Raw genomic sequence first — 13,175 nt, forward strand, 5'->3', positions numbered from 1 at the left:
GCATCATGGTCTTTTCCAATGAGTCAACTCTTCGCATCAGGTGGCCAAAGTACTGGAGTTTCAGCTTCAGCATCAGTCCTTCCAATGAACACCCAGAACTGATCTCCTTTAGGATGGACTGGTTGGATCTCCTTGCAGTCCAAGGGACTCTCAAGAGTCTGCTCCAACACCACAGTTCAAAAGCATCAATTCTTCAGCACTCAGCTTTCTTCACAGTCCAACTCTCACATCCATACATGACCACTGGAAAAACCATAGCCTTGACTAGACGGACCTTTGTTGGCAAAGTAATGTCTCTGCTTTTTAATGTGCTATCTAGGTTGGTCATAACTTTCCTTCCAAGCAGTAAGCGTCTTTTAATTTCATGGCTGCAATCACCATCTGCAGTGATTTTGGAGCCCAAAAAAATAAAGTCTGACACTGTTTCCACTGTCTCCCCATTTCCCATAGCCCCACACTAAACTAAATGCAAGCTAAATCACACTATAAGCTCTTATTGATTTTTCCATCCACTAGAACTGTGAGCCCTTTTTCAGATGATGTGATAATAGATAAATATACGTAATCTTTAAGAACCAGAATTCAGGACTTTACATTTATCCTGTATTTAATTTCACATTAGTGGTTTCTATTAACCTGCAAAAACTTCTAAGATCTACATTCATTATGTGACCTTTTCAGCCTGAGAAAGCTGGTAAGCTTATCTCCACATTTTCGAAGTTGTTAAGAGGACAACCAGATGCAACCTTTTCCTGGGAAGATACTGATCCATTAATCACCTTTCTTTGGAAGCAATATTCAGCCAATATTTGACTAAATGTATAACAATTTAGCCCAAAGGTTTCCATCTTGAATATAAGAAATGGGAAAATACCTCTACTAATCTATTAGTCTTATTCCAAAAGTTCAGTTGGTTTGACATGTATGTTTATAATGAATCAACGTGGACTTCTTTATTCTAAGAGTTTAAAATTATCTGTGTAAAAACTGTATTAGAATTTCACCTTGAATCGCCATCAGGCTCACCAGTCTATAACTTTTCAAGATCAACTCCTTCGTCTTTTGGGGAAAAAACCTCCTTTCCTTGCCTGCTTGGCACTTTTTTCTGTTTCCTGATAACATATAAGGAACTCATATTTGCTTTTCCAAGTGCTTTTAGCATTGTGTCACATAATTTAAGTCTAGAGAGAAGATTATTTTTAAGGACTGTGATGCGATTTTACTATCTCACTACCTCTCAGCTTTGTCTTATTTATCATTGTTCTTCCTTTTCTAGCTTGACATCTGTTCCCATGATGAAGAAACAGAATAAAGGATTTACAGTTTTACTGTGTGCCTCAAGCATTTGTTGTTGTCCTTACTCCAAGGACAGTTTTTTTAAAGACATATTTCTCAATCTTAATTCTAGAATTTTAGAATTTAGCCTTCTTGACACTCTTTTAACAGGTTCATGGCTCTTAGATATGTGTTCACTCCCTTTATCTGCTACCCAGGTCTTTTTAAAAGTTTTATTAGTTTTTTTTTTTTATTAAAAGATGTATATATGCTTTTAATTTTTATTTATTTATTTTTGACTGTGCTGGGTCTTCGTTGCTTTGCTCAGGCTTCCTCTAGTTGCGGCAAGAGGACTTCTCATTGCAATGGCTTCCCTTGTGGGGCACAGGCTCTAGAGCGCAGGTTTAGTAGTTTTGGTTCACGGGCTTAGCTGAACCAACTAAGTTCTGTGGCATGCTAGATCTTCCTGGGCTGGGGATGGAACCCATGTCCTCTGTATTGGCAGGTGGATTTTTATCCACTGTGTCACCAAGGAAGTCCATGTGTTTATTTTTAATAATAATAAAAAAAGGAGTATATAAAATAAAAATAAGTGCTCCCACCTCCAGCTTCAATTGCATTTCCAAAGACTCAGTGCAGACTTCTAACTCATGCATGTCCTTTCCAATTCATGCATGTCCAACATATGAAAGCCTAGAGAGCAGACTATAGGGTCATAACTCTTTGTCTGCCTCTTTTTTTTTCTTTTTTCTTCTTTCATTGGGTTTTTATTTGTTATGATTGTATCATTAGAACTGGGAGCCTCTGGTCTCTCTAGAGCCATCTCCCCTTACAAAGCCACCAGACCTAGGCTTGTTGAACTTTTAGAAAGTTTCTAAGTGAAGAGAAAAATCATCAAAGTGCCTAAAGGCTGCTTAGTCTCTAAAATAATCTGTCTTTTAAACAATCTGTTCTGCCTCTAAAAGGAAAACCCTTCGACCTTTCACATTAAACTGCTATGAACACCAAGTGTTTTTCCCTTATTACCAAGACCTTGGGGATGTGAAATGGAAAGAAGAAAAAATGTACTCAGCTTTCATCCTTCTTTTTGCCAACTGACTCTTAAGAAAGATGGGAAAAATCATCAACTAAGATTATAGCAAAATATATACCCTAAAGTTTATCAACATAATGAACAGTTCTAATATTTATGCTCAGATTTCATTTTTGTGCTCATTTCTTCACATAGTCCATCACTTATTCATATCTTTTGTACCTGGGATACAAGGGTAAAAAAGGTACAGTTCTTGCCCACAACCTGCTTATAGTCTAGTGGGAAAACAGGCAGGTCACCAGGTCATGTTGATGCAGTACATTAAATGCCACCAAAGATATTTAGATATATAATCAAATGCCCATATTATGAAAAAGATTTTACCCAAAGTTGAGTTTAAAGCAATACACAAAAGCCCTCCAGAGGAAGGGTTGGGGAAAGGGACTCTAGGAAGTCAGTGGTCAGAAAAATCATCAGTCCCACTAGAACTGCTATAAAATATCATCAATCTATGTGACTGCATACAAGGGCATAGATGTCTTTTAATTTTGTTTTTATTCAAACATAAAGGTAAGAGTAAAATATTCCAATATGCTATGTCAATTCGATTCACCTAAAACTCTGGCATTTTTGCTTGGGCACCTACAGTTCTTGTTTCTACCTCTTTTATATTAGTAATAGCACATTTCAGAGGCTCTGTATTATGGGGGTTGTATACATATCTGCCTCTCTCATTGGCATTCATGCTTTAAGGCAAGAATAATGTGTTCCCCTCATTTATAACCCTTACATCACCTAATTCCTAAGGAGGTTCTTAATAAACGCTTATTCAATATAAGCATTACCTGTTCACTAGTCTGTATAAGGCCATTTGTACTTGACCAAATCAAACCAGCACAAATGACAGCCACATCAGCAACATAAAAAGGTTACTCACCAAGCAGTGGACAACACAGACGTTTTTGGGATTCTGTAGTAGCCAGTTATACATATTCCGACACACAGCAAAGAGGTTGTGCAGGCTGGGGGCCTGCCTGATGGGCCAACTGCATTCTGAGACCTAAAGGAACACAGCAGAAAGGAATGAATTCCCAAGCAACTCCCTCTCCATGAGCAGGTATCACACCAAATAACTTCTGGAAGTGACACTACATCCTCTTTCAACACAGCAGAAAGAGTTGGGAACAGGGTCCAAACACAGAAGAGTTTAATCCTGTAATTTTTTTTACTTTAAAAATTCTGTTTCAGTAAACGGAATGAAAACACAGTTTGAAATACATTTTAAATTAAACTAGATGATTTAAACTACCTATTTGTATTTTTAAAAATTCTGTGGGGTTATACTGAATTTAATTTCTATTTAGCATAAAATGTTTTGATCTGCCTACTAGATGCTTAATTATAGGGTTACATTATAAATCCTGCACTACCCTTAATTTTATCCAAGCTGATAAAAGTGAAAACATGAAAAAGTGCTGCTGAGTAAGCCAAAGATAGGCTTTTTCAGGGGTCTTATTTCTTTCTCTTTTAATAAAGGAACCCACAACTCCATGGGGGTGATATCTGGCATTTTCATTCATTTAACACACACAATCATTTAGCACATTATAGAACACTGACTACACTTGCAGAATTATGCTTGGCTCTAATCTGAAAAATCATGCAAGATGGGTACTAATATGATTCCCATTTTGCAAATGAGAAGACTGACTCGCGGAGGTTGTCTTATCTAAAGTCACACCACTGGTTAGCACCAGGATTGCAACCAAGGTCTTCTGAAAGTAAGTCACTTTGCTGCAAGAGTATACTGGCTGAGGTTGTTATTTGTCTCAAAATTCTAGGCATGAGTCTCAGTAGGGAAAGCTTAGATTTAGGCAAACTCATGAAAACAGAGAAGCCTGGTGGGCTTCAGTTCACGGGGTGGCAGAGAGCAGGACATGACTGAGCTACTTTCACTTTCACTTTTCTTCTCAGTGACCCCTCTGGGCTTTCCTGGTGGCTCAGATGGTAAAGGATCTGCCTGCAATGCAGGAGACCTGGGTTCGATCCCTGGGTCAGGAAGACCCTGGAGGAGGGCATGGCAACCCACTACAGTATTCTTGCCTATGGAGAACTCCATGGACAGAAGAGAGTTGGACATGACTCAATGACTAACACCTTCACTTTTCTTTAATGATGTCTCTAAGCCCTTCTCCATAAAATACTGTGAATGATAATCACCTACCTACCTCATAGGATTGTGGCTACCACATGAGAATGTATTTCAAGGGCTTAGCTCAGTATTTGACACACACAAAATGATCAATGAATACTGGCTATCACTATTATTATTTTATCAGGTAACTGTAGTGCAAAGCCTTAAGGTCAGATAGAGCCAACTATATTTGAAAAAAAATGCATAAAATCCTTTTTGGCAAAAGTTTAGACTAAAGGGTCAGATTATACAAGGCCTTGTTAAGAACTGAGAGAAATATTTAAGGAGAGTAACTTATTAGATTTCAGTATGAAGAAAGGATATAGATGAAAAAAGACAGTCAGAGGGAACAGTCAGATGACTGTAAGTGGAATCTAAGTAAGAAGGATGGCGGCTTAGGCTAGATGAGTGGTAGTGGAAGACACAAAGGCTTGAGGAATTCAAAAAATAGGAAGTGGAATGCCTGTATACAAGACTTCGTGATTGATCCCAGGGTGGCAGTGCATGAGTATAGATGGGGATGTGCAGGGGGAGGAGACAAAAACGACTGCCAGATTTCCGGCCTGAATGGCTGGATAAAAGGATGGCAAGTGCCATCATTGGAACAGGGAATTCTGGTCAAAGGAACAGGCTTTTACAGATGGTGTCATCAACATTAACAACACTCATCTAAGAAAACCCAAACGTCCCAAATTCTTTACATTTAACAGTGGGGAAAGAGAGGCAGGCATAATCTGTTTGGTTCACGCTTTTCTAGTAAGCTTATAGTAACTAGTCAAAATATAGGTGGGAAATTATCTGTGCTGTCTAGAGTTCACACCGGAAAGCAAACACAGAGTTTCTCTCTCTGTGGATGCCAAAAACCCCATTCTTTTTGGTTAGTTTGTAACTTTTTTTCCTGTAAAACGATTGTAGGTGGCATCAGGGGACCTTCCAGGTTGTTAATTATCATAGACCTTTGGGTATGACAGGTGCAGTTTATTAAACAAAATAGAGGAAATACCTAACAAAGCTACCAAACAAGCCAGGGGAGCCAGTGTTGTGCCTGTCTCCATAATAGCTTGCCCCTTTCACCTAATATGATTTGGGGCTGTTTTTGGCCCATTCTTTACCCTCAGATAGATTCCCCGATGATTTTTCCATCTTGGACATGGTATTCCCTTTAAACAGAGACAAAAACATACTGAAAGAGTCTAATTTGGCACAGTAACATAGATTTACAGGTACAGTCCTCTGTGACTCTGGTCAAAGCACCTGTTTGTGCAGGCCTGAACCAAAGAACTATTTCCTAACTTAAGCAAAGTTAGGAGAACAGTCTATGCCAACTGGATGCAAATTGGTTCTGCCATGGGATGCCACTGGTCTTCTGCCAGGTCCTCTCTCTCCATCCCATCCTTATTTCTAGATCAATCAACTGCCCATTAGCAGAAATCACTCTCTTCAAAAATGGGTAGTCTTAATATATTTACCTTTCCCTAATTGTAAATGTATGGTAAGAATAGAGATTTCCCAATGATGTGTTCTCAAGATACGGAAATAATGATTAAAAATAGAATAATTGGGAAGAAAAGATTTGCCGTCAGAGGAACTGCAAAATGTACATTTACACAAGCTGCTCCCTGTCTGTGATGTGTTTCCTCCCCTTGGTAAATTCCTACTCACACCACAAAGCCCAAGTTAAGTGTTCTCCCGTCTCTGACAGTTTCTCTCAACACTCACAGGCAGAAACGCTTCGTCATCCTGATCAGCAGAGCAACAAGGTGAAGCCCACAGGTTGGGCTTTCACCTTAGCTTCACCACTTACTACCTAACTAACCTGTGGCAAGTTGCTAACCTCTCCAAGACTCAATTCTCTTGTGTGTGAAGTAAAAATGGGCATTACGAGGCAGCTGTAAGAATTAAGAAGCATGACAAACACAGTGTCAGCTAACTGACAATCCCTACTCAAATTAACTGTTTACATCTATCTCCCCATCTAGACGCTAAGCCCCAGGAGAAGAGAGACCAGTTTTTGTTTCTGTAACCCAAGTCCAGAGTCCACATGTGCGTCCAATAGCAGGCACTCAGGAGGTATTTGCTGAGTGAACGAACGAGTGAAAGAACCAAGGAAGGAACCCTATGTGGTAATCTCTTCTTAGAATATGATTTATCTTTGTCTATGTGTAAAAGATCTTGAAGAAGGAATGGTGAATCAATTTTGTTGTATTCTTAGATTGTGACTGTGTAAAAGTGTAGAAAATTTATTTTCTCATGCAGTATTCAGGCAGCATTTTTAAACCTTTTAGAAATTATATGTCACCCCTACAAACACTAAATATCAGTATCTATAATGAGTCTCAGCTAAAAGCTGGCTAAACTGTTCTTAGCACAATACACCAATTGTTCAGAATCATTAAATTAATCAAGTAAATAATATTAATTTAAAGTACTCCATAATTACATATTTACTTGATATAAAATTATACACCATTAGACAAACATACAATTAGAATTTTTTAAAGGCATGTGCTCTGTCTAAAGGGGAAAAACATTAAGGTGTAAAAAAAAAAACAAAAAATTTTTAAACAAAATCAATCACTGCAAGAGGTTTCTGTAGCTCTGTGAGGTTCACAGCTTTGTGCGGTAGGCACAATCCTTGGGCAGGTGACACTTCATCATGCTGCCTCCAGTCTCTCTGAACCCCTCCTGAAGTAGCAGACAGCAGAAAACGCCATATGGATTACAGGCTGCCATGATACCGCCCGGGAGGGAGAGGAGGCGGAAACAGCACAGGGCTGAATGCCATGTGGTTTTATCTTTCTGTCTCCCTGGGCAAGAGAGGAGATGACAGAAGCATCCCATTTGCTGAGCATAAGAGCAAAAGATGCTATAGAGAATCAAACTGAAGAGTCACATCCAGTGTTTTAAGAATCTGATTCCATTTTTGGAGGACAGAGGTACTTCAGGCAATTGCTTATTTGGCATCTTATTATTAGTAATGGTGATTATAGCTTCCCCTTACTGAAGGCTTACTCTAAGCCAGACACTGCTATCAAATGCATTCCTTATCACACACCTACAGAAAAATATTCTAAGTATTTGTGAGATGGAAATCCTTACTGTCATCTCTACTTACTACAGGAGAATGAGTTTTAGATGAGATGAAGTGACTTACCCAAAATAGGAACAGTTGAGATGTGAATCTAGGATTATTTTTGTGCACATCATATGAATTTCACCTCAGTAAAAAATAATAAAAATTTGTACACTGATGATTATTAACTACAAGTCCATACATTTCTGAGGTAGTTATGAAGTGGGGGCTATTTTTTTTTTTAACCAAGGTTAATAAGACAGTCAAGTCACTGAAGGCTGCAGAACTAGAATGTGGGACTTTCAGGTTCTCTGACTCCCAGGCCAGGGATATTTTTCTGCCCCATTATTTCCTGCCCTTACACTGATGCACAGTGACAGAGGAGAGATGAATATAATCTATAAAGTCATTCCTCTATGGCCAACACTCCTCACCATCCAGAAAACCAGAAGAGAAACAACTAGGAGATATGGTGACCTCTTTAGTGAGTTCTGGAAGGAAAAAGGAAAAAAAGGTGACCTTCAAAAAAATCACAAACCCTTTAAGAAACCCAACTTGATCATATATTTTCCTAAAATTAAATTATTTGCAAAGAGGAAGAAATTCTACAAGATTATGCAGTTTAGAAATAGTGGCAATAAAATAAGATTCTAAAAGAATTAGCTGGGTTTATTTTTTCTATTTTACTAACTGGGCTCCTTCAACTTGCTCCTTCCTGGTTGCACAGAGGGAGAAGGAGGCTCAAAGTGGCACTTACATTCACATTATCAGGATGTAAGAACTTTAGGGCAGCCTAGATTTGCTGGCCTTTCATCCACTTTTCCATTTATTGCCAACAATAACACCAAGAAATATATAAAGCAGTGGTTCCTGAAACTCTAGGACATAGCTACAAAACTTCTGTGCAGAAACGGAACCAGTGCACACACACATACACTCACTCAGAGTGAATGAGTACAGTGTATATTTGGGGGATGATGAAAAAGCTTTGGGTATAGATACTGGTGATGATTATACACTATTATGAGTGTATTTAATGCTGCTGAATTGTACACTTACAAATGCCTAAAATGGTATGTTTATGTTATATGTCTTCTATCATAATAAAGAAAAAATAGGAGTGAAAATACATGGTTAAACTCTGAAGTCCATGCATGAATCAAAATATACAATGGATTCATGTTTGTTTAACTTAGATTCAGAACATCTGGTTTAGATGATGCATCTCACTGGTCTCCAGGACTTCATTGTCAATAGCATGACTTTTATTTCCTCAAGGTGGATACTGGCTAAGAAGAGGCAAAAAATTGATATTGAACACCTCCTCTGTAGTCCTGAATAGGAATTCTAACACTGTAGGGCTATTGGCTATGCTTTGAGTCAAATCCTCTGCTAAAACTGAAACTAAACACAGAGTCCTATTTTAATATTCTGTGCATGGGGTCCCAAAGAGTCGACACGGCTGAGCAACTAACACTTTCATACATACCTACATATGCAAATACTAAGAAACTGCTATTTAATTATTGCATATGATTGCTGTCAACCTATGTGGTTTCTAAGCATACAAGTTAATCAAAGAATGATGCCACTCAGCAAAATAAAATCATCCTAGAAACAGCCCATCTCTGTCACCACCACCTTTATCTCCAAACACACATCACATAATAAAAAGGTAAAATGGCTGAGTTCAGGATTCAAGGAACAGAGACGCAGACAGAGATCCACTCCTGTGAGTCCCTACACAAAACTGGCCTTGTGTTTGGTCTCTTCTAACAGCAGTATCCATGGAAGCCTTGGCCATCTACATTTGTTAAAATAAGACTTAATTGTAGACCTAGCCCTCCACTGGTCTGGAAGGAGGAGAAAATGATATCAGTCCTCAGGGATAGGAAGATGAGAATCAAGAACACTTTTCTAAGTCATGCAACAATGTGATGCAAATCAGCTTGCAGTGTTAGTGTTGGGAAGAGAAAGGATTAGAGACTTAGAAAGAGATACAGACCCATGGAAAACAGAGCTATGCTGAAAATTCTAAGGCTGTGGGACTGTCTTCCTGACATGCACCTGAGGGTTGTGTGAAGTCAGAGGGTCCAGTTCCATTCTGTGGAGTTCTGGGACCATCTGTAAAGGGCTAACGATGTACTGCAGCTCTGTCTTTTAGGGGGAAGAATTGGAATTGACATGCAGAAATCCTCACCTTAGCAAAGCTAGGCGAACCAAGAAAGAGTGGGGCTGTGGAATGGGTGTCCTGTCAGGGAGTGGGAGCGGCTCATGGATGAGACAGGGTGTCTCCCCTGGTGGGAGCATGGGTTCTCACATAAAGAACAGTGAAAGATGAGCTAGAGACACAGAGGCCAGATCATGAAGACATGGGTAAGACACCCTCTACAGTTTGCATGGAGAAGAAATAACCCCACTCCTTTCACCTAGACGAGATTTACTCATGCTTTGGGGTCCAGCTCTCACTGCTGTCTCCCTTCACTAAATTTCCTCAGTATGTATTGTAAATATTATTTCCATTTGTCTTGAGAACATCCTGGCTTTTTTCTCCAACTAGTCTGAAGTGCCTTGAGAACAAGAATCAAATTTTTATTCGATATCTATGTATTCAACAATACCTGGCACATTTGACCATCTGAGAAACTTCTCCTAGGCAGGCCAGGCATCACTCTAGGCAGCATATTAAAAAGCATGCTCCCTGCTCTTTGACCCAGATGACCACAATGGTGTGATCACTCACCTAGAGCCAGACATCCTGGAGTCCGAAGTCAAGTGGGCCTTAAAAAGCATCACTACGAACAAAGCTAGTGGAGGTGGTGGAATTCCAGCTGAGGTATTTCAAGTCCTAAAAGATGATACTGTTAAAATGCTACACTCAATATGCCAGCAAATTTGGAAAACTCAGCACTGGCCACAGGACTGGAAAAGGTCAGTTTTCACTCCAATCCCAAAGAAAGGCAATGCCAAAGAATGCTCAAACTACTGCACAATTGCACTCATCTCACACACTAGCAAAGTAATGCTCAAAATTCTCCAAGCGAGGCATGAACAGTACATGAACTGAGACCTTCTGGATGTACAAGCTGGATTTAGAAAAGGCAGAGGAGCCAGAGATCAAATTGCCAACATCCACTGGATCTTCAAAAAAGCACGAGAGTTCCAGAAAAAACATCTACTTCTGCTTTACTGACTATGCCCAAGCCTTTGACTGTGTGGATCACCACAAACTGTGGAAAATTCTTAGAGATGGGAATACTAAACCACCTCACCTGCCTCCTGAGAAATCTGTACGCAAGTCAAGAGGCAGCAAGTAGAACCGGACATGGAACAACAGACTGGTTCCAAATTGGGAAAGGAGTACGTCAAGGCTGTATATTGTCACCCTGCTTATTTAACTTATGTGCAGAGTACATCATGCGAAACGCTGGGCTGGATGAAGCACAAGCTGGAATCAAGACTGCAGGGGGAAATATCAATAACCTCAGATATGCAGATGACACCACCCGTATGGCAGAAAGAGGAACTGAGGAGCCTCTTGATAAAAGTGAAAGAGGAGAGTGAAAAAGCTGGCTTAAAACTCAACATTCAAAAAATGAAGATCATGGCATCTGGTCCCATCACTTCATGGCAAATAGATGGGGAAACAGAGGAAATAATGAGAGACTTTATTTTTTGGGGGGGTTCTCCAAAATCACTGCAGATGGTGACTGCAGCCATGAAATTAAAAGACTCTTGCTCCTTGGAAGAAAAGCTATGACAAACTTAGACAGCATATTAAAAAACAGAGACATTACCTTGCCAACAAAGGTCTAGTCAAAACTATGGTTTCTCCAGTAGTCATGTACGGATGTGAGAGTTGGACTATAAGAAAGCTGAGTGCCCAAGAATGGATGCTTTTGAACTGTGGTGTTGGAAAAGACTCTTGAGAGTCCCTTGGACTGCAAGGAGATCCAACCAGTCAATCTTAAAGGAAATCAGTCCTAAATATTCATTGGAAGGACTGATGTTGAAGCTGAAACTCCAATACTTTTGCCACCTGATGAGAAGAACTGACTCATTGGAAAAGACCCTGATGCTGGAAAAGATTGAAGGCAGGGGGAGAAGGGGATGACAGAGGATGAGACAGTTGCATGGCATCACTGACTCGATGGAAATGAGTTTGAGCAGGCTCTGGGAGTTGGTGATGGACAGGGAGGCCTGGCGTGCTGCAGTCCATGGGGTTGCAAAGAGGAGGACACGACTGAGCGACTGAACTGAACTGCTCTTTGAGGGCAAGTGAGAACAGCCCAAGGCAGGTGTTCCATATTTAGTTTCTGGTTCCTTTGGTAAGACTGCTAAGTCTGGTCACAAAAATACGTGCTTGGGAACCCTCTTACACTGTTGGTGGGAATGCAAACTAGTACAGCCACTATGGAAAACAGTGTGGAGATTTCTTAAAAAGCTGGAAATAGAACTGCCATATGACCCAGCAATCCCACTCCTGGGCATACACACCAAGGAAACCAGATCTGAAAGAGACACGTGCACCCCAATGTTCACCGCAGTACTGTTTATAATAGCCAGGACATGGAAGCAACCTAAATGCCCATCAGCAGACGAATGGATGAGGAAGCTGTGGTACATATACACCATGGAATATTACTCAGCCATTAAAAAGAATTCATTTGAATCAGTTCTAATGAGATGGATGAAACTGGAGCCCATTATACAGAGCGAAGTAAGCCAGAAAGATAAAGACCATTACAGTATACTAACACATATATACGGAATTTAGAAAGATGGTAATGATAACCCTATATGCAAAACAGAAAAAGAGACTCAGATGTATAGAACAGACTTGTGGACTCTGGGAGAAGGCGAGGGTGGGATGTTTCAAGAGAACAGCATCGAAACATGTATATTATCTAGGGTGAAACAGATCGCCAGCCCAGGTTGGGTGCATGAGACAAGTGCTCGGGCCTGGTGCACTGGGAAGACCCAGAGGGATCGGGTGGAGAGGGAGGTGGGAGGGGGGACCGGGATGGGGAATACATGTAAATCCATGGCTAATTCATTTCAATGTATGACAAAAACCACTGCAATGATGTAAAGTAATTAGCCTCCAACTAATAAAAATAAATGGAAAAAAAAATACATGCTTATACTAATTGATGCCTTTCTTTAAATATCTTCATAGAGATTGCTTTTATAAATCATGTATGCATATATGCATAATCACATATGCATATATTAATGTGCATGAATACTTCTATAATGATATTATATCTTTATTTACTTCCAGAGGGAATATTTTCCAGACTATCACAAATATTTCAAGATGAAGTAAAATTTCTATGGAATATTATGCAGGATGTTTCACAGTCCTTCAATTATGAAAATAATGGCATTTGTGTATAACTGAGTCACTTTGCTATAAAGCAGAGATTGGCCCAACACTGAAAATCAACAAAACTTCAATTAAAAAAAAGAAGAAAGAAAATGATGGCACTGAGCTTTTAAACCAAAAAGATCAATTCAAAAGATTTGCTGAATTAGAAATAAAATATCTACCCACATTTTTGTGGATGCCAATTTACTTGCTCTCAACAAGGTAATAG

The 13,175-nt window shown here is 39.6% G+C and overlaps 1 protein-coding gene across 3 annotated transcripts in view; it reads right to left on the minus strand.

Moving 5' to 3' along the window:
- DNAJC6 (DnaJ heat shock protein family (Hsp40) member C6) overlaps positions 1 to 13,175 on the minus strand; it is a 174,175-nt gene that overhangs the window by 44,050 nt on the left and 116,950 nt on the right. For all 3 annotated transcript variants that reach the window (XM_020877759.2, XM_020877760.2, XM_020877758.2), the window contains exon 5: positions 3,246 to 3,368. In XM_020877759.2, the coding sequence (XP_020733418.2) occupies positions 3,246 to 3,368 (123 nt within the window). The remainder of the gene's footprint in view (positions 1 to 3,245; positions 3,369 to 13,175) is intronic.

This window comes from Odocoileus virginianus, chromosome 5 (assembly GCF_023699985.2).
Source record: "Odocoileus virginianus isolate 20LAN1187 ecotype Illinois chromosome 5, Ovbor_1.2, whole genome shotgun sequence".
In the NCBI taxonomy this organism is placed as follows: domain Eukaryota; kingdom Metazoa; phylum Chordata; class Mammalia; order Artiodactyla; family Cervidae; genus Odocoileus; species Odocoileus virginianus.